Source organism: Orcinus orca, chromosome 5 (genome assembly GCF_937001465.1).
Source record: "Orcinus orca chromosome 5, mOrcOrc1.1, whole genome shotgun sequence".
NCBI lineage: Eukaryota > Metazoa > Chordata > Mammalia > Artiodactyla > Delphinidae > Orcinus > Orcinus orca.
In genome coordinates this window covers 36,211,556-36,233,860 of record NC_064563.1, presented here as the reverse complement: position 1 = coordinate 36,233,860, position 22,305 = coordinate 36,211,556, and the positions used below count along the sequence as shown (strand labels likewise).

The window sequence follows — 22,305 nt, the reverse complement described above, 5'->3', positions numbered from 1 at the left end:
ACTCATAGTTTGTTGCTAGAAACTTGCAGTAATTTCCACTGATTCAGGGCTAGTGTTTTTTATTAGAGACAGGCAGTATTCCTGAATAGGAAGACAGCATTGAAAAAATGTCACTTTTATATGTTTAAGGCATTTTTAATCAAAAGCCTGGGACATTTTTTGAGAAATCTAAAGCAATTCAAATTCATCTGGGAAAGAAAACAATCAATATAGGAAGAAATTTTGAAATTAGAATTAAGTTGCTAAACTTAAAATACCAGATATTAAAATACTCTATAAAACTGCAATTGTAAAATAGTATTATACTGGCACAAGGATCAACATATAGATAAGGAACATTATAGTATAGTAATTTAAGAGCACAGATAGAGTCAGACCTGGGTGTGTGTCTTAGCTCTGTGAGCAATGGGCTTTGTGACTTTAGGCAAGCTAACATCTTTAAGGTGAGGTTAATAAGGGTACACACCTCACAAGGCTGTTTTGAGGATTAAGTGAGATAATGTATGTAAAGCATTTAGCACAGTGCCTGCCATAGTGCTCAAAAAACAGTAGTTCTTATCATAACTATTTTTGTAACAACTCAGAAACTATCTCTGGTGTGTATGAGTTTAATATGACATATATGGTATAAGCTACTGAAGAATAATTTTCAGTAAATGGTACTGAGATCATTGAATAAGTATTTGGAAAAAAAAATTGTTTCACCTTAAAAGTATACCACCTATATTACAGTTGGAATGAATCCCTTTATGTAAAAAACAAAACAAAATAGTAACCAAAGAATTTACTGGCAAAATACAAATCATCTGTGTTCTAAGTTGTAATTCGAGATGTTAACAAAAGTTAATTGTCTTTGGTTACATACAGGATATGTTTGAAAAGGTAAATAAAGCCTATGAATTTTTATGTACCAAATCAGCAAAAATAACAGATGGACCAGATCCAGAGAATATAATTTTAATTCTGAAAACACAGAGCATCCTCTTCAACCGTCATAAAGAAGGTAAGGCATGTGTTATTCTCAAATTTTGATTTACCCTCCAGCTAATTCTACCATGCTTCTTGTTTCTGCAGCCTATTTCTAATTATTATTGCAAAAGACTCTTAGAATTGCATTTTAGATATAGTAAAAGAGTAGTTTTCTGTAGTTAGAGTAGTTTACATTTCCAACCAGATTTCATTGTTCCGTCCTAAAGTACATTTCTGTTCTCTGGAGGTACTTGGTTAGTTTTTGTCTTTAGCCATTTAGCAGTAAACATATTAACTGAGATATAAAATGGACCTGGCATTTAAGGATCATTAAATGTCTTTTATAAGACTGTACCTATCCATAAACCTCTAAAGGCTGAAAACACCAAGAGTGTTCTGGTTTTTAAAAAGCAACAGAAACTTTTCAAATGATCCTATATATCCCTTCACACCTCATTTCCTGTGGTAGCTTTCGAAACCCTCTGATCCTGTGGGACAGTTTGAAAAATTTATAGATAAAATAGGTGTGATTTTGTAACCAAAAGTGGGATCCAGCTGCTCACCATTCAAAAGCCAATAAAGAGGCAAGGTTGGTGGAAAGGAAAGTTTGCTTTATTTTGGATGCCAGTAATCAAGGGGGTGGGGTGGAGGAAGGCCAGCTGCCTGTTCAAAGGCTGATTCCCCCCACCCCAAACCAGTGGGCAAGAGGTTTTATAGGCTGAGGGAAGGGGCTACATGCAGAAACAGTCCAGTCAGCTCTGACAGTCATCTTAAAATTGGTCATGTGGTGGTCTGACCAGTGTCATCTTGATTGCTTTAAGTACAGTTAGTCTTCAGTTCCAGGGTCAGTTTGTTCCCATTTCCTTGAGGCCACTTCTCAGAATTGTGGCAGCTTATGTCATGGCTATAGTCTGGTCATCATGTAGTTAACTTCTTCCACCTGGTAGGAGTTTTCAGTATCTATAAGACAGCTCACAGGATATGGCTCAGAACATTATCTGTAGCCTTTGAGGAGGAACTAAAGGTCCTTGACTTTGCTTAATGACTAAACTATTATTTGGTCTCCTTTGACTGTTTGCCTTTGTTTCTGTATTTCCTCACTTCTCTGATTAAACTTATTCTTTGGCTAAAGTTTTTGCACAGGTGGAGGACATGGAGGGCAAGGACCATAAGGTCCTGCTCTGTTTCAATTTCAGGATACAGGTTATTGGAAATCTCCAGCATGTTTTCAGGGCTATTTAGTAGCAGCCAGAAAGCTAGGAGCACGTTGAGAATTTTTAAGACTCTGTTGAGGGTGGGAGTTGGGTTCAATATGGCATGTGTCCATTGGCTTGGGAACTAAACTTGTCTTACACACAAAGTGGGAGACCCATTTGCTCTATAGGATGATGGGAGAAAAGAGAGGGGATCTGAGATAAGCAGGAGTGTTGGGTAATTGAAGACAAGTAGGGTTCCAGTTTAAGTATTGGAGGGGACAGCGTAGGGATTGAGCAGCTTGGTCATTAGAGAACAGTGATTAATTGATTCACTTTTGCATATGAACTCAACAGAAAACATTTGTAAAGCATTTAGTTATATGGCATTTATCACTAATCAGAATGAGTTTAAAGAAGTCTTTTTCAAACCATTGGTTGTTTTTTGATGGCTGGTAAATCTATATTAGCCACAAGGTGCAGTTGTAGCTCATCATTGGTATATTATCAAGGTCAGAATGTTTTTTCAGGCTGTCTTCCACTTTTCCCAAAGGGGGTTTATACTCAGTAAGTTGGGATGGGGGTCCTGATCTGATAGAACTTAACATTAATTCACTCTTCTTCTTATGTATGTATGTGTTAGGACTACTGGGACCAGTTCCAAGGGGCTTTTTTTTTTTTAAGCCATCTTAGAAATGAGTTAATTTAAAGCAGATTATTTGTCATCTTCAAAAGGCAAAAAGCTTTATGCTGATTTCAAGTGGGATGACAGAGATACTTATAAAGTCAAAGCCAATTAATTTACATATTTCCACCTCATAGGTTAGTTTAAAAAAAAAAAGAATGAAAAGAACAGGAATTGAGCACCAGTATATTTCAGATTTCACTTTTAAATTTGCTTGTCAAAATATGGAATTAGCCAAATACAGTTAATAAATTAACTTTCTATTTTGTATTCATAGTAACAAATTATATTCAGTATTTTCAAACATTTATTTTATGATAACTGGTAAAATAGGAAAGTACTCCTGTTATTCAGAAAGCAGAATATAAAATATTCACTCATTTAAATCAAATGTTTCTATCTCTTTTTAAAGAGGTATGGGTCTCTGGTGCATTGGCTATGTCTTGCTGTCTGTGATCAGGTGAAAAGTTATAAAGATCACATGGACAACATAGAAAACATAGATATTTTGCAAAGGATCAAAACCACTATACACAAAGTTCAGTTTTAATCTACCAGAAAATACTCTTTTTCTAGTGGAAACATTTTAGAAAAGTCCACCAAACAAGTTTGCTAGTTGAAAAGATCCAAGGGATTTGTACTTGGTTTAATTTCTTTTTATAAACTAGAATTAGGAAACATTTAAGATGTTGAATATTTTAATCTCTTTTTTTTTGGCAACATAACTGAAAGTAGTGTCAAAATTAACTTAGAACCATGATTATTTCAGATTTACAGCCTTATAAATATGCAGGCTACCCCATGCTAATTAGGACAATAACAATGGAAACTTCAGATGACCTCCTTTTCTCAAAAGAATCACCATTGTTGCCTGCTGCTGCAGAGCTGGCTTTCCATACTGTTAACTGCTCAGCCCTCAATGCTGAAGAGCTCAGAAGGGAGAATGGAATTGAGGTAATATGGAATGACCTTTGTCCTTGTCTTCAAGCTAGTTTAGGCAAACTGTATGTCTCTTAGCAATAAATAATTCACCAAGTACAAATACAGTTGATACAGTTTCTTTAATTTTTTGCAACAGATAACAATATTCTGTATATTATAATACCAAAATTAAAATAAATGGAGCTTTATTTCACAACGTGAATTGGAGAATATTGGATTCAAAATTGGTGAGCTTAATATTACTTGCAAAATAGCATAGTGGGATGCTTAAAAAAACTTCAGGGTCCTTTGTTTACTTGTTTATTTAACAAATGTTAATTGAGCAAATATTTCTTTGCCAAGTTTCAGATATTAAAAGGTTATTAATGTTTTATCCCTACCAGAAAAGGCTTTTCAGACTCCAACTCAAAATGGAGAGTTGATGGCTGACTTCTTTTTCTGCAGGTGTTACAAGAGGCATTTAGTCGCTGTGTGGCTGTCTTGAATCATTCTAGTAAACCAAGTGACATGTCTGTACAGGTAAGACTAAAGCATATGGTTCCAAGAAAGTTACGCTAGACTAGTAGTTCAGACTTTAACATCTGTAAGAATCACTTGGAGGGCTCATTAAAACCTGGGTTGCGGGCTTCCCTGGTGACGCAGTGGTTGGGAGTCCACCTGCCGATGCAGGGGACGCGGGTTCGTGCCCGGTCCGGGAGGATCCCATGTGCCGCGGAGCAGCTGGGCCCGTGGGCCATGGCTGCTGAGCCTGCGCGTCCAGAGCCTGTGCTCCGCAGCGGGAGAGGCCACAGCAGTGAGAGGCCCGCGTACAGCAAAAACAAACAAACAAACAAACAAAAAACCTGGGTTGCTGAGCTCTGCCTCCCAGGTCCCCTGCCCACAGAGTTTCTGATTCAGTATGTGTGGGGTGGGGCGTGAGAATATGCTTCTCTAACAAAATTGCCAAGTGATACTGATGCTGTTGGTCTGTGTATCACACTTTAAGAACCACTGTGCTAAATCATATGTAATCTGTTGGCTTAATTTTTTTTTACCCAGTTTCAAACATTTGTCATTTTGCCATTTTTATTTCACTTATTTTCTATCCCCTTCCTTAATTTCCTTCTCTACCTCCCTCTCCCATCCCTAGTGTTTTCATTGGCTTTTTTTCTGTTGAATTCTTTAATAGAAAATCCATCAGGAGTTCATTAAGATCACTGTAGATGCATCTTTTTATGTGGCCTTTTGTTTATGCCAGCAAAATTTAGAATATAAAACAATCGAGTACAGGCTTTTGAGTTTCATCCTTATTTTTAAGTACAGTACATTATTAGAATTCTGGACAAAAATACTTTATTCCAGAGGTTGGCAAACTTCTTTTTATAAAGGGCCAGAGAGTAAATATTTGAGGCTTTCAAGTTATGTACAGTCTGTTGCATATTTTTATTTGTGATTTTTGCAACTCTTTCAAAATGTAAAAACCATTCTTAGCTTTCTGGCCATACAAGAACAGGGTTGACTTGGCCTGTTAGCCTTAGCGGCCATGGTTTGCCAACCCTGCATCTATAGGGAATCTTAACCAGAAATACTAATAATTCAATAGAAATGTTCTGTTTAATTTTGGAGTGTCATATATACCATTAAGCATTATTCACGAATCTCCGCTGATTTGATTTCCACTGTCTTAAATAAGGAATGCACATGTGACCTTTTTTTTTTCTCTCTTATGTTGTCTGCAGGTGTGTGGACACATAAGCAAATGCTATAGTGTGGCCGCTCAGTTTGAAGAATGCCGAGAGAAGATCACAGAAATGCCTGGCATCATCAGGGATCTCTGTCGGGTGCTCTATTTTGGCAAGGTAGAGGTCATCTTTACCACTTTCTGGATTCAGTCAGCAGTGGGTTTTCTTGTCAAGTAGCCAGTCCCCAATTTATTAACTAGTTGTTTTCCTAAAATTATTTTCAAGTAAATTACATTTTTCACTAAAGCCTTGCTGTAAATGGTGGCTTTTGTTCCTGGGCTGGCCCACAAAGAGTAAGACTAGAGTGACATATCTAGAGGGAAGTTGGTCTCATGTGAATATTTGAACAGAGGCAGGGAAGCAAGAGAGAAGACTAGACTAAATCAATCTAATGAAAGTAAAGGACCACGTAAAACCTGAAACTTAAGAGTTGAGTCATTGCCTGGTGGAAAAGCTATAGGGATCTGAGAGCTTGCTGTTTCCTCCCAGTCTGGTACTGCCAGGGGAAGTTGTCTGTGGGTGATGTGATAGGTGGCTGGGAAGGAGAGTGATTTCTCAGGTAACTGGGCAGAGTGACAGTTGTGTTGGAATAGAACAGGATTAGGGTGCTGATCCCAGGCTAAGGTATCTAGAAATAAGGAATCTGATGAAAATAATGTCCTCAACTATATTTACTTGATGTCCTTAGAAGTGTTTAATAAGAATGCGAAGTCTGGTATAAAGAAGTAAATCTGTACACCTGCACTAAAGATATCATTGATACACTTAAGATCACTAGCACATGCGTTGCTATTAATGCCTTATCAGTATTTTTAAAAATTAAAAATACAAGAAGTGAAACAAAAAACTGTATTCCCAAGTCTTTGACACTAACTAGCCTCAAAGATAGTAATTCTGATACAGATCAAAACCACAATGAGCTATCACCTCACATTAGTGAGACTGGCTATCACCAAAAAGTCTACAAATAATAAATGCTGGAGAGGATGTGGAAAAAAGAGAACCCTCATACACTGTTCACGGGAATGTAAATTGGTACAGTACAGCCACTATGGAAAACAGCATGGAGATTCCTTAAAAAAACTGAAAATAGAGCTACCATATTATCCAGCAGTTCCACTCCCGGGTACATATCTGGAAAAATGAAAACACTAATTTGAAAAGATACATGTACCCAACGTTCATAGCACTATTTACAATAGCCAAGATATGGAAACAGCCCAGGTGCCCATCAACAGACAATTGGCTTAAGATGTGTATACACACACACACGCAACAGAATGTTATTCAGCCATAAAAAAGAATGCTGCCATTTGCAGCAACATGAATGGACCTTGAGAATATTAGCTTAATATAATAAGTCAGAGAAAGACAAACACTGTATATCACTTATATTTGGAATCTAAAACATAATACAAATGAATGTATATACAAAACAGAAACAGACTCAGACATAGAAAATAAACTTATGGTTACCAAAGAGAAAAGGGAGAGAGAGGTGAGAAGGGACAAATTAGGGATTAACAAATAAAACTACTATACATAAAATAGATAATAAGGATCTACTGTATAGCATAAGGATTTATATGCAGTATTTTGTAATAACCTATAATGGAATATAATCTGCAAAAAATCAAATCTCTATGCTCTACACCTGAAACTAACACAATATTGTCAATCAACTATACTTCAATTTAAAAATTAATTAATTTTCTAAAAATAGGAATTCTGTGTCTTTTCACAGGGTTACTTTTAATTTTAGGCTTTAAAAGATATAGGATTCAGATATAAACTGGTATTGAAAATATAAGAGGAGGTAAACACACAATAAGTTAGCTAGCTTGACATACATTGGCAGCCTGTTTCTCTTGGGAGCTTTTTTTTTAATCCTGTAATTAATTCCATTATTCTTATTCTCAGAGTATTCCACGAGTGGCAGCTCTTGGGGTAGAATGTGTCAGCTCTTTTGCTGTGGATTTCTGGCTACAGACACACCTATTGCAAGCTGGAATTTTGTGGCATCTGCTTGGTTATCTGTTTAATTATGACTACACACTAGAAGAGAGTGGTATTCAGAAAAGTGAAGAAACAAACCAGCAGGTAACCTTAACACTACTTAAACATTGAATTTGAACCCATACCGTAGGTTAATGCAAAGCAAAGCCCTAGCTCAAAGCCTCAAAGGCATAAACTGTTTTTCAAGATTATTAAGTTTATTGCTCTTTAAGCCCCCAAACTTTTTTGTTGTTGTTGTTGTTATGGTACGCGGGCCCTCTCACTGTTCTGGCCTCTCCCGTTGCGGAGCACAGGCTCCGGACGCGCAGGCTCAGCGGCCATGGCTCACGGGCCCAGCCGCTTCGTGGCATGTGGGATCTTCCCGGACCAGAGCATGAACCCATGTCCCCTGCATCGGCAGGCAGACTCTCAACCACTGCGCCACCAGGGAAGCCCTAAGCCCCAAAACTTTTTATCTTAACCACTTATCCCGGAAGGATTCAAGGCAAGGGAATTTGCAATAGCATATTCTGCACATAACTTAATCTTTTCTTGAGTACTCAGAGTCACCTTTATTTTTGCAAAATTATGGTTGTGTATCTCAGGGAGATCCTAACAGTGCTGTTGGGGCTAGCTCCCCTAAACACTTGAGAACTTACGTGATTTTTACAGATATTTTTTTCTGTCCTTTCCTGTTCACTGTCATTCATTACTCATTGTGATATGTGCCTGTAGCGATCAGATCTACCTACCCATCCCTATTCCCCACCCTATCCCCCAATGTGCTTCTTCCAGTTATCTACAACATACCGTATTAGGTATAAATGAGTACATAGATTCTGATGGTCTTTCATATAAATAAAAGAATAAGCTCTGATGTCAGTGTTGGGGACTTTTTTGTTTCTTTTTTTTTGCTTTCTGTTCCTTAATATGTTCCATACTGTTTTGATTCCATAAAGGTACTGTTGCCTGTGTAAGATAACAGATCTATTTTAATGTCTTAATGTCTTAATTTTTTTATAACAGGAAGTAGCCAACAGTCTTGCCAAACTGAGTGTCCGTGCTCTGAGTCGCCTTGGAGGGTATCTGCCTGAAGAACAAGCAACACCAGAAAATCCAACCATAAGGAAAAGTGTAGCTGGCATGCTGACCCCCTATGTTGCTAGAAAACTTGCTGTAGTTAGTGCTACTGAGGTATGTGCTTCAGAAGTAGCCTGGGTTTTTGATAAATACTGCAAGATTCTTTAGATAGTAGAGGAATATAACAATGTTGATTGCTCTCGGAAACCTAAAAATTGAAAATGTTCACATGCTTGTTCTCTCAACTAAGAAATTTGGTTTGTTGTTGTGGCTTGATGCTGATGTTATCATATCAGCTCTACAAGTCCAGTCTCTCTGTAAGGGTAGATTAACTTCATGTTTCTCAGCTGTAGAGCTCCCCATAATTCTTGATAATATTGAATCAGAAAGGAACAGGACAAGAGAGTGAACTTGGAATGGACAGAGGACTGGGAGTCAGGAGACCCAGATTCTATTTTTAGCTGTTTGTTATAAGCTATAACTTGCTTACACTCAGCATGGAAATCCTAAAAGTCAGTATATACACACATATGCATTCATGACAAAAATAAGTATGATCGTGGCAGATCGCCCAACCTCTTCTGTGAGAATCATTGAGAAACAATCTAAGCATTAGAGAATTGACCTATAGAAATCCATTAAATAGAATATCTTGAAGCCTCAAATTGTAAAGGTATATGGGAAGACATTAGAAGATGTTTAAAGTATTTTAAGTGAAAAGGTTAAATCCCATTTTTGGTATTAAAAAATTGAATGGATGGATCTGTATCAATATGTTAACTGTAGTTATCCCTGAATTGTAGAATTGTAGGCTATTTTATTTCATTTTCTCTGATAATCATCTAATAGTTTTAGAAGCAAAAAGGCCTCAGTGTTCCAAATGTAAAATATTTTTAGAATTTATAAACAGCTTATTTGTTTTTTTAATCTAATCTGATTGAGTCTGTTTTCTGGTGCAAGACACTGCCTTTCAGATCCCCTGAGTAAGAGAGAAGTGCTTTAGATGCCAATCTTGATCTTGGTTCTTTTTCCGGACTTTGTGTTCACCAGTGTGAAGTATTTTGCTGACTGAAAACATTCTTTCCAGAAATACTAACAAGTTGTTGATTAACTAGTACAGGAAAGAAAAAAAAAAAGTAACACTTCAAAATTTTGGCCTGGACTCCATCTGGATTTAATAAAATACTTATTTTAAACTGCCACTTCTCAGAGTTTTAAAATTTTCTTCATGATAAATTTTTTCAGTTATTTTACTTAACTGGTAGTTCATGTTTTGAAAACAAGGGTTGGATGTCTTTTTGTAAGATGGAGGTAATAACCCACTGCTTTCCTCCTAGCACAGAGCTCTGTAAATGTAATGTGTAAAAAGTTCTTATTAAAACATTTAGAGAATTCCTGGTATCCCAATGGTTAGGACTCTGCTCTTTCACTGCCGAGGGCCCGGGTTCAACCCCTAGTCAGGGAACTGATATCCCACAAGCCACAAGGCACAGCCAAAAAACAACAACAAAAAACATTTAAAGGAGAGTTAAATGTCTATGTGTACACTTAAAATTGAGGAGAGCTAAACAAAGGGAAAGCACCCTGGATGGCTAAGCAGGCATAAGCTATGTCTGCAGAACTACAAGGTTTGGCCAAGAAAACCGGAACTGAGTCTCTGCCCATAAATTTTACTTCCCTTCCTAGGAGTATGCTTCATAAAGACTTAGATTTTGTTTTCAAATATATGTATGTAAAGGCAGTATGGTATGATTCTTTTTAAGCTTACATTTACTGAGTTTATAAAATGCTTTAACACAGGATATCATATGTAATTTTCACAAAGCAGAGCAAATGTTAAGAATGTGAAGTCAAAACAGACTCAAATTTGAATCCCAGTTTCACCACTTAAGGGTTGTGAGACCTGGGGCAAATAATTTGATCTTTCTCAGTCTTGATTTTTCTCAGCTGCAAAATGGAAAATATTAACATACTTGGTAGAATTACTGAGATCTGTTATACTTAAGGCACCTATTACGGTGCTTGGCATGTCATAGACAATTTTAATGAATGGTAATTTCAATATATTTCCTAAATATTATAAAACAGTAATGTTCTTTCTCCTAGATTTTGAAGATGCTTAACAGTAACACAGAGAACCCCTATTTGATATGGAACAATTCTACAAGAGCAGAGCTACTTGAATTTCTTGAATCCCAACAAGAAAACATGATTAAAAAAGTATGTTATTGTTTTATAAATTACTTACTCTAATGGAATCTCTGGAAATATAACTTAGTATTGACGAAACAGAAACCCATTATTTCCCTATTGGGTGTTGATCAAGCCTATAGGTTTTGCTACCTAATATTTGGCCCATTTAATAATAGCATTCTTATTATATTTAATATACATTAGGATTTTTTGTTGTGTTTTTAGTTACCATTTACATATAGCTGTCTTCTATTTTAACCAGTTTTTGTGCCCAGAAGCTCTGTTTTAATTGTTCTCTTTAGCCTCTTTTCCCCAGTAAATTAAAATTGCTTTCTGGTATCAAAATTGAATAATTTCTCCTATCCTGCCACCTTCTAGAGGAGAAACTATTAAGCCATGAGAAAAACAAAAGACAGTAAGTAGAATGGGAGATAAGGAGAAGGCCTGGATAACACATACATTAGATGGTTGAGTCTTGATTGTTTAGAAGAAGTTGTGTTTTGGGGTTTGGACTTCATTAAAGAGTAACCATCACTGGGTGTCCTGAATTATTCAAAATTTAGTTTTGAATTCATTTCATGATAGTCACTCAGAGCTCTTCATTGATAGAAGTTTTCAGAATTACAGAGCTAGGGAGAACAAGTCTCAGATTTCTATGTATCATCTATTCTTTTTTTTTTTAACATCATTATTGGAGTATAATTGCTTTACAATGGTGTGTTAGTTTCTGCTTTATAACAAAGTGAATCAGTTATACATATACATGTTCCCATATCTCTTCCCTCTTGCGTCTCCCACCCTCCCTATCCCACCCCTCCAGGCGGTCACAAAGCACGAAGCTGATCTCCCTTTGCTATGCGACTGCTTCCCACTAGCTATCTACCTTATGTTTGGTAGTGTATATATGTCCATGCCTCTCTCTCACTTTGTCACAGCTTACCCTTCCCCCTCGCCATATCCTTAAGTCCATTCTCTAGTAGGTCTGCCTTTATTCCTGTCTTACCCCTAGGTTCTTCATGACATTTTTTTTTTCTTAAATTCCATATATATGTGTTAGCATACGGTATTTGTCTTTCTCTTTCTGACTTACTTCACTCTGTATGACAGACTCTAGGTCCATCCACCTCACTACAAATAACTCAATTTTGTTTCTTTTTATGGCTGAGTAATATTCCATTGTATATATGTGCCACATCTTCTTTATCCATTCATCCCATAATGGACACTTAGGTTGCTTCCATCTCCTGGCTATTGTAAATAGAGCTGCAATGAACATTTTGGTACATGACTCTTTTTAAATTATGGTTTTCTCAGGGTATATGCCCAGTAGTGGGATTGCTGGGTCATATGGTAGTTCTATTTGTAGTTCTGGGGTTTTTTTGCGGTATGCGGGCCTCTCCTGCTGCGGAGCACAGGTTCCGGACGCACAGGCCCAGTGGCCATGGCTCACGGGCCTAGCCACCCCACGGCATGCAGGATCTTCCCGGACCGGGGCACGAACCCGTGTCCCCTGCATCGGCAGGCGGACTCTCAACCACTGCGCCACCAGGGAAGTTATTTGTAGCTTTTTAAGGAACCTCCATACTGATCTCCATAGTGGCTGTACCAATTCACATTCCCACCAGCAGTGCTAGAGTGTTCCCTTTTCTCCACACACTCTCCAGCATTTATTGTTTCTAGATTTTTTTTTTTTTTAACATCTTTATTGGGGTATAATTACTTTACAATGGTGTGTTAGTTAATGCTTTATAACAAAGTGAATCAGTTATACATATACATATGTTCCCATATCTCTTCCCTCTTGCGTCTCCCTCCCTCCCACCCCTCCAGGCTGTCACAAAGCACCGAGCCAATATCCCTGTGCCATGCGGCTGCTTCCCACTAGCTATCTACCTTACTACGTTTGTTAGTGTGTATATGTCCATGACTCTCTCTCGCCCCGTCACAGCTCACCCTTCCCCCTCCCCATAACCTCAAGTCCGTTCACTAGGAGGTCTGCGTCTTTATTCCTGCCTTACCCCTAGGTTCTTCATGACATTTTTTTTTCTTAAATTCCATATATATGTGTTAGCATACTGTATTTGTCTTTTTCTTTCTGACTTACTTCACTGTGTATGACAGACTCTAGGTCTATCCACCTCATTACAAATAGCTCAATTTCGTTTCTTTTTATGGCTGAGTAATATTCCATTGTATATATGTGCCACATCTTCTTTATCCATTCATCCGATGATGGGCACTTAGGTTGTTTCCATCTCCGGGCTATTGTAAATAGAGCTGCGATGAACATTTTGGTACACGACTCTTTTTGAATTTCGGTTTTCTCAGGGTATATGCCCAGTAGTGGGATTGCTGGGTCATATGGTACTTCTATTTGTAGTTTTTTAAGGAACCTCCATACTGTTCTCCATAGTGGCTGAACCAATTCACATTCCCACCAGCAGTGCAAGAGGGTTCCCTTTTCTCCACACCCTCTCCAGCATTTATTGTTTCTAGATTTTTTGATGATGGCCATTCTGACTGGTGTGAGATGATATCTCATTGTAGTTTTGATTTGCATTTCTCTAATGATTAATGATGTTGAGCATTCTTTCATGTGTTTGTTGGCAATCTGTATATCTTCTTTGGAGAAATGTCTGTTTAGGTCTTCTGCCCATTTTCGGATTTGTTTGTTTGTTTTTTTGTTATTGAGCCGCATGAGCTGCTTGTAAATTTTGGAGATTAATCCTTTGTCAGTTGCTTCATTTGCAAATATTTTCTCCCATTCTGAGGGTTGTCTTTTGCTCTTGTTTATGGTTTCCTTTGCTGTGCAAAAGCTTTTAAGTTTCATTAGGTCCCATTTGTTTATTTTTGGTTTTATTTCCATTTCTCTAGGAGGTGGGTCAAAAAGGATCTTGCTGTGATTTATGTCATAGAGTGTTCTGCCTATGTTTTCCTCTAAGCGTTTTATAGTATCTGGCCTTACATTTAGGTCTTTAATCCATTTTGAGCTTATTTTTGTGTATGGTGTTAAGGAGTGTTCTAACCTCATACTTTTACATGTACAAGTCCAGTTTTCCCAGCACCACTTATTGAAGAGGCTGTCCTTTCTCCACTGTACATTCTTGCCTCCTTTATCAAAGATAAGGTGACCATATGTGCGTGGGTTTATCTCTGGGCTGTCTATCCTGTTCCATTGATCTGTCTTTCTGTTTTTATGCCAGTACCATACTGTCTTGATTACTGTAGCTTTGTAGTATAGTCTGAAGTCAGGGAGCCTGATTCCTCCAGCTGCATTTTTCGTTCTCAAGATTGCTTTGGCTATTCGGGGTCTTTTGTGTTTCCATACAAATTGTGAAATTGTTTGTTCTAGTTCTGTGAAAAATGCCAGTGGTAGTTTGATAGGGATTGCATTGAATCTGTAGATTACTTTGGGTAGTACAGTCATTTTCACAATTGGATTCTTCCAATCCAAGAACATGGTATATCTCTCCATCTGTTTGTATCATCTTTAACTTCTTTCATCAGTGTTTTATAATTTTCTGCATACCGCTCTTTTATCTCCTTTAGGTAGGTTTATTCCTAGGTATTTTATTCTTTTGGTTGCAGTGGTAAATGGGAGTGTTTTCTTAATTTCACTTTCAGATTTTTCATCATTAGTGTATAGGAATGCCAGAGATTTCTGTGCATTGATTTTGTATCCTGCTATTTTACCAAATTCATTGATTAGCTCTAGTTGGTCTCTGGTAGCATCTTTAGGATTCTCTATGTGTAGTATCATGTCATCTGCAAACAGTGACAGCTTTACTTCTTCTTTTCCAATTTGGATTCCTTTTATTTCCTTTTCTTCTCTGATTGCTCTGGCTAAAACTTCCAAAACTATGTTGAATAAGCATGGTGAGATTGGGCAACCTGGTCTTGTTCCTGATCTTAGTGGAAATGGTTTCAGTTTTTCACCATTGAGGACGATGTTGGCTGTGGGTTTGTCATATATGGCCTTTATTATGTTGAGGAAAGTTCCCTCTATGCCTACTTTCTTCAGGGTTTTTATCATAAGTGGGTGTTGAATTTTGTCAAAAGCTTTCTCTGCATCTATTGAGATCATATGGTTTTTCTCCTTCATTTTGTTAATATGGTGTATCATGTTGATTGATTTGCGTATATTGAGGAATCCTTGCATTCCTGGAATAAACCCCACTTGATCATGGTGTATGATCTTTTTAATGTGCTGTTGGATTCTGTTTGCTAGTATTTTGTTGAGGATTTTTGCATCTATGTTCATCAGTTATATTTGGCCTGTAGTTTTCTTTCATTGTGACATCCTTGTCTGGTTTTCGTATCAGGGTGATGGTGGCCTCGTAGAATGAGTTTGGGAGTGTTCCCCCCTCTGCTATATTGTGGAAGAGTTTGAGAAGGATAGGTGTTAGCTCTTCTCTAAATGTTTGATAGAATTCGCCTGTGAAGCCACCTGGTCCTGGGCTTTTGTTTGTTGGAAGATTTTTAATCACAGTTTCAATTTCAGTGCTTGTGATTGGTCTGTTCATATTTTCTATTTCTTCCTGATTCAGTCTTGGCAGGTTGAGCATTTCTAAGAATTTGTCCATGTCTTCCAGGTTGTCCATTTTATTGGCATACAGTTGCTTGTAGTAATCTCTCATGATCTTTTGTATTTCTGCAGTGTCAGTTGTTACTTCTTTTTCATTTCTAATTCTATTGATTTGAGTCTTCTCCCTTTTTTTCTTGATGAGTCTGGCTAATGGTTTATCAATTTTGTTTATCTTCTCAAAGAACCAGCTTTGAGTTTTATTGATCTTTGCTATCGTTTCTTTCATTTCTTTTTCATTAATTTCTGATCTGATCTTTATGATTTCTTTCCTTCTGCTAACTTTGGGGTATTTTTGTTCCTCTTAGGTTTTGGGTCATCGTGTCTCCATTGTCATTTGTTTCTAGGTATTTTTTGATTTCCTCTTTGATTTCTTCACTGATCAGTTCGTTATTAAGTAGTGTATTGTTTAGCCTCCTTGTGTTTGTATTTTTTACAGATCTTTTCCTGTAATTGATATCTAGTCTCATAGCGTTGTGGTTGGAAAAGATACTTGATACAATTTCAATTTTCTTAAATTTACCAAGGCTTGATTTGCGACCCAAGATATGATCTATCCTGGAGAATGTTCCAAACGCACTTGAGAAAAATGTGTATTCTGTTGTTTTTGGATGGAAAATGTCCTATAAATATCTATTAAGTCCATCTTGTTTAATGTATCATTTAAAGCTTGTGTTTCCTTATTTTCATTTTGGATGATCTGTCCATTGGTGAAAGTGGGGTGTTAAAGTCCCCTACTATGAATGTGTTACTGTCGATTTCCCCTTTTATGGCTGTTAGTATTTGCCTTATGTATTGAGGTGCTCCTATGTTGGGTGCATAAATATTGTTATATCTTCTTCTTGGATCGATCCCTTGATCATTATATAGTGTCCTTCTTTGTCTCTTGTAATAGTCTTTATTTTAAAGTCTGTTTTGTCTGATATGAGAATTGCTACTCCAGCTTTCTTTTGATTTCCATTTGCACGGAATATCTTTTTCCATCCCCTCACTTTCAGTGTGTATGTGTCTCTACGTCTGAAGTGGGTCTCTTGTAGACAGCATATATATGGGTCTTGTTCTTGTATCCATTCAGCCAGTCTGTGTCTTTTGGTGGGAGCATTTAATCCATTTACATTTAAGGTAATTATCAATATGTATTTTCCTATTATCATTTTCTTAATTGTTTTGGGTTTGTTATTGTAGGTCTTCTCCTTCTCTTGTGTTTCTTGCCTAGAGAAGTTCCTTTAGCATTTGTTGTAAAGCTGGTTTGGTGGTGCTGAACTCTCTCAGCTTTTGCTTGTCTGTAAAGGTTTTAATTTCTCCATCAAATCTGAATGAAATCCTTGCTGGGTAAAGTAATCTTGGTTGTAGGTTTTTCTCCTTCTTCACTTTAAATATGTCCTGCCAGTCCCTTCTGGCTTGCAGAGTTTCGCTGAAGGATCAGCTGTTAACCTTATGGGGATTTCCTTGTGTGTTATTTGTTGTTTTTCCCTTGCTTCTTTTAATATGTTTTCTTTGTATTTAATTTTTGATAGTTTGATTAATCTGTGTCTTGGCGTGTTTCTCCTTGGATTTATCCTGTATGGGACTTTCTGTGCTTCCTGGACTTGATTAACTATTTCCGTTCCCATATTAGGGAAGTTTTCAACTATAATCTCGTCAAATATTTTCTCAATCCCTTTCTTTTTCTCTTCTTCTTCTGGAACCCCTATAATTCGAATGTTGGTGCGTTTAATGTTGTCCCAGAGGTCTCTGAGATTGTCCTCAGTTCTTTTCATTCTTTTTTCTTTATTCTGCTCTGCAGTAGTTATTTCCACTATTTTATCTTCCAGGTCACTCATCCGTTCTTCTGCCTCAGCTATTCTGCTATTGATCCCATCTAGAGTATTTTTAATTTCATTTATTGTGTTGTTCATCGTTGCTTGTTTCATCTTTAGTTCTTCTAATTCCTTGTTAAATATGTCTTGCATTTTCTCTATTCTGTTTCCAGGATTTTGGATCATCTTTGCTATCCTTATTCTGAATTCTTTTTCAGGTAGACTGCCTATTTCCTCTTCATTTGTTAGGTCTGGTGGCTTTTTATCTTGCTTCTTCATCTGCTGTGTGTTCTTCTGTCTTCTCATTTTGCTTATCTTACTGTGTTTCCGGTCTCCTTTTTTGCAGGCTGCAGGTTCATAGTTCCCGTTGTTTTTGGTATCTGTCCCCAGTGGCTAAAGTTGGTTCAGTGTGTTGTGTAGGCTTCCTCGTGGAGGGGACTAGTTTCCATGTTCTGGTGGATGAGGCTGGATCTTGTCTTTCTGTTGGGCAGGTCCACTCCTGGTGGTGTGTTTTGGGGTGTTCGTGGCCTTATTATGGTTTTAGGCAGCCTCTCTGTAAATGGGTCCATTTATGTTCCTGTCTTGCTAGTTGTTTGGCATAGTGTGTCCAGCACTGTAGCTTGCTGGTCGTTGAGTGAAGCTGGGTGTTGTTGTTGAGATGGAGATCTCTGGGTGATTTTCACAGTTTGATATTACAAGGAGCTGGGAGGTCTCTTGTGGACCAGTGTCCTGAAGTTGGCTCTCCCACGTCAGAGGCACAGAACTGACTCCTGGCTGCAGCACCAAGAGCCTTTCATCCACACAGCTCAGAATAAAAGGGGGAAAAAGTAAGTAAGTAAGTAAAAAGAAAGAAAGAAAGAAAAGAAAGAAAGAATGAAAGGAAGAAGATAAAATAAAGTAAGATAAATAAAAGTTATTAAAATAAAAAATAATTATTAAGAAAAAAAATTTTTTTTAATTAAAAAAAAAATGGGCGGACAGAACCCTAGGACAAATGGTGAAAGCAAAGCTATACAGACCGAATCTCACACAGAAGCATACACATACACACTCACAAAAAGAGGAAAAGGGGAAAAAAATAATATGTCTTGTTCTCAAAGTCCACCTCCTCAATTTGGGATGATTCGTTGTCTATTCAGGTATTCTACCGATGGCAGGGTACATCAGGTTTATTTTGGAGATTTAATCCACTGCTCCTGAGGCTGCTGGGAGAAATATCCCTTTCTCTTCTTTGTTCGCACAGCTCCTGGGGTTCAGCTTTGGATTTGGCCCCGCCTCTGCGTGTAGGTCGTCAGAGGGCGTCTGTTGTTCGCTCAGACAGGATGAGGTTAAAGGAGCAGCTGATTCGGGGGCTCTGGCTCACTCCGGCCTGGGGGAGGGAGGGTTACGGATGCGGGGTGAGTCTTTGGCGGCAGAGGCCAGTGGGATGTTGCACCAGCCTGAGGCGCGCCGTGCGTTCTCCCGGGGAAGTTGTCCCTGGATCACGGGACCCTGGCAGTGGCAGGCTGCACAGGCTCCCGGGAGGAGAGGTGTGGATAGTGACCTGTGCTCGCACACAGGCTTCTTGGTGGAGGCAGCAGCGGCCTTAGCGTCTCATGCCCGGCTCTGGGGTCCGCGCTGATAGCCACGGCTCGCGCCCTTCTCTGGAGCTCCTTTAAGCAGCTCTCTTAATCCCCTCTCCTCGCTCACCAGGAAACAAAGAGGGAAGGAAAAGTCTCTTGCCTCTTCGGCAGCTCCAGACTTTTTCCCGAACTCCCTTCCCGGCTAGTCGTGGTGCACTAACCCCTTCAGGCTGTGTTCACGCCGCCAACCCCAGTCCTCTCCCTGTGCTCCGACCAAAGCCCGAGCCTCAGCTCGCAGCCCTGCCCTCCCCGGCGGGTGAGCAGACAAGCCTCTTGGGCTGGTGAGTGCCGGTCGGCACTGATCCTCTGTGCGGGAATCTTTCCGCTTTGCCCTCCGCACCCTTCTTGCTGTGCTCTCCTCTGCGTTTCCGAAGCTCCCCCCGCCCCCGCCACCCGCACTCCCCACCCGCGAAGGGGCTTGCTAGTGTGTGGAAACCTTTCCTCCTTCACAACTCTCTCCCACGGGTGCAGGTCCCATCCCTATTCTTTTGTCTCTGTTTATTCTTTTTTCTTTTGCCCTACCCAGGTACGTGGGGAGTCTTGCCTTTTGGGAGGTCTGAGGTCTTCTGCCAGCGTTCAGTAGGTGTTCTATAGGAGCAGTTCCACGTGTAAATGTATTTCTGATGTATCTAGTTTCAAGGTTTTCTAATAATTTCAAGGATACAAATAATCATGAGGCACAAGCAAAGCAGGGGGAGGTCCTGGGTCACCAGTACAGCTCCTGTAGTGCTTTCTTGCAATCTTCTCTTCACAAAGACAGATCCACGCAAAATGGAATGATAACCCTCGAGCCCACAGATGGAGACAAGGGGTCTTTGAAGGCGATTCTAAGGCAGCTTCGCATGGAGCAGCATAAGTTGGGATCCTGTAAAGTGTTGTCTCCCTGAGTCACCAGGGAAACCACAGACTTAATCTTGTCACCCTCAAAGACCTGCAGTGGGATGACCTCCACATCTTTGCCATGTCTGACAGCCTGCTAGTGTTGGAGGGTCTGCTGCAGAGGTGGGGGTGGCTGTGGCTCACCGTGGGGGCCTCATCTATTCTTTTACCAGGAGAGAACATCATTCTCTCTTCATTTATTAGCCCTTTACAACTTACTATACACTTTTACATATTATTTTAGTCCAACCTAAATTTTGAGTGATTTCCACCTAAATCTTCTTGGGGCTATTTTTTTCCCATTCCTCTTTCCTATCTTTTTCTTTGTCCTTAAATGGAAATTCTTCTTGATTTGTCAACCCCTCTACTATTACCTTGCCTTTTTATTCAGAGACCCTGTTTTCCAGCACTTTTCACTTAATGTATTACTTTTTAAAACCAGTCCAAATGTGTTCATTTCTTAGCTCTATCACCCTATATCTGACTGGGCCAAATGTTTGCTGAGCGGATAGAGAAGAGCCACGTGTCATACTTGCTTATGAACACTTCATTGGCTGACCTCAGTGATCTTTTGAAATATTAAAATGAGTTACAATATTGATCTTTGGATTAAGAAATAACGTAATTCTATGCCTTTTCCAGAGTCTATATTACTGATTACAAACATTAAAATTGCATTGAGTGCTGTGATGTGTATCCCACCACATTTTTCCCTCTGGAAAATGAATGGATCTTTCAAGTTATTTATCTGCTAAGTTATTAAACTCTGAATAAACCAGACACTAATGATTCCAATTTACCTCTAACAATCTGTTTTCTTTTTTAAAAAGGGTGACTGTGACAAAACCTATGGATCAGAATTTGTCTACAGTGATCATGCCAAAGAACTTATTGTAGGGGAGATTTTTGTTAGGGTCTATAATGAAGTCCCTACTTTCCCACTCGAGGTAAGCTCTCTATTTTAAATTTTGTCTGACACCTTTGATCATTTGTTATTGAAAGCTACTAGTTTATTCACACTGAATACATTGAAATAATACCTGTTTTTTGCCAAATGCTTTATACTAACTTGGGTATGTGATGGGGTGACCATTGATAACTTATGATCCTCTTTATTTTGAATGTTAAAGAATTTAATTTTGTGGATTCATGAATAAGAATTTATTCCTTTCCCAGCTGTTTCTGATATTTTATGCATAATGCTACCCCACTGTACCATGTATATATGCCTTCAGCTTTACTGTTCTCTCATGGAAGTGTAAGGCCATTTACTTACTCATTCCATCATGTTGAATATCAGACCACCAGACAGTAGTCCGTCTCTGTCCCATTTTTAGAAGAAAATAAGAAAATAGAGGTGGAAAGCAAAGAGAAGTTTTAGAAGATGACTGGGGTCACACCAGGTCATCTCTTGTGATGATCCCAAATCACTTCTGGAAGCAAATGATCTTCTTTTCCTTCCGTAGTGCTTGGAAATCATGTAGGAAATTTTTGTTGCAGTTATTTTGGAGGGGTGGCAAAGAGAATTTGTTGGTTGATTGGTTTGTAAGGAAGAAAGAAGTGAGGCTATTTCTCTAAAGCAAAGAGTTTGCTCTTGGAAAAAAAAGAATTTACTAAACTGTAACATTTACTATTTATCACAGAATAATATCTATAAATAGCTGCTAAGCAGAATGAGTTCAGTGATTTGTGAAATGTCTTTGAAAACTGTCTTTTGAATTTATAATCTAAATATATATAATTTTTAAATATAAAACTATAACCAAATTGTAGAAGTTACATATCATACTATCAATACCTTGGTAAAGGGAAGACATACGCATCTCAGAATTATTATACTGAGATACTGATGGGAGTATATCAAATCTCTAATGGATTTGGACAAAAATGTTAAACACTTCCTAATGCAATTGGGTTTTGTCCCCTTTCTGCCCCTTTCCCCACTTAATCCATAGGTATATTCATGTGTATGTATAATTTAATCACTTTCATGGCTTGAAGTATTTTGTTGTTGTTTTCTCTGCTGTGGAGTCTTTGTTATAGGTTATTTCTAAGGGCACACTCGTTTTTAAATATTTTTCCACTCAACTTAGGTTCCAAAAGCATTTGCTGCAAGTCTCTTGGATTATATAGGCTCCCAGGCCCAGTACCTCCACACATTCATGGCTATCACTCATTCTGCAAAAGTGGAGTCAGAGCAACATGGAGACCGCTTGCCAAGAGTGGAAATGGCTTTGGAGGCTCTGAGAAATGTTATAAAATATAATCCAGGTGTGTGACTATACCCTTGATGAATAAGATCCTACAATGGAAGAGCCCAAAAATTCCAGTTCTCAATTTTACCAGGGAAATGCAGGAAAAATTGTACTTGGTTATAATGTTATACTTTGTATAACATTAAGAGGAATTGACCCCATAATATTTTTACCTCTAAATAATAGTCTGGAAAGAGAGGTCAGGTCACCATGCTTAGAATAATTCGTATCTTTAAGAGCATATGACTTTCAATGAGTTGAAAAGGCAGAGTAGCTTGCTAGTGTAAAATATCACATTGATGACATAAATTGACATACTAAGTATCAATATAAGGGCTTAAATTAGATTTATTTATTAGGTGATCTCATTTTTGTGTCTTCTGGTCCCTA

The 22,305-nt window shown here is 38.3% G+C and overlaps 1 protein-coding gene across 3 annotated transcripts in view; it reads left to right on the top strand.

Annotated features, from left to right (window-relative positions):
* The window catches only part of DNAJC13 (DnaJ heat shock protein family (Hsp40) member C13), a 123,486-nt gene that overhangs the window by 76,800 nt on the left and 24,381 nt on the right, over positions 1–22,305 (top strand). For all 3 annotated transcript variants that reach the window (XR_007477657.1, XM_004286531.3, XM_049710532.1), the window contains 9 exons: positions 868–1,003; positions 3,617–3,801; positions 4,234–4,308; positions 5,508–5,627; positions 7,431–7,610; positions 8,532–8,699; positions 10,692–10,805; positions 20,491–20,607; positions 21,754–21,931. Coding sequence is in view for 2 of the 3 variants with exons in the window: in XM_004286531.3 (XP_004286579.1) it covers positions 868–1,003; positions 3,617–3,801; positions 4,234–4,308; positions 5,508–5,627; positions 7,431–7,610; positions 8,532–8,699; positions 10,692–10,805; positions 20,491–20,607; positions 21,754–21,931 (1,273 nt within the window). In the remaining variant the exon portion in view is untranslated. The remainder of the gene's footprint in view (positions 1–867; positions 1,004–3,616; positions 3,802–4,233; positions 4,309–5,507; positions 5,628–7,430; positions 7,611–8,531; positions 8,700–10,691; positions 10,806–20,490; positions 20,608–21,753; positions 21,932–22,305) is intronic.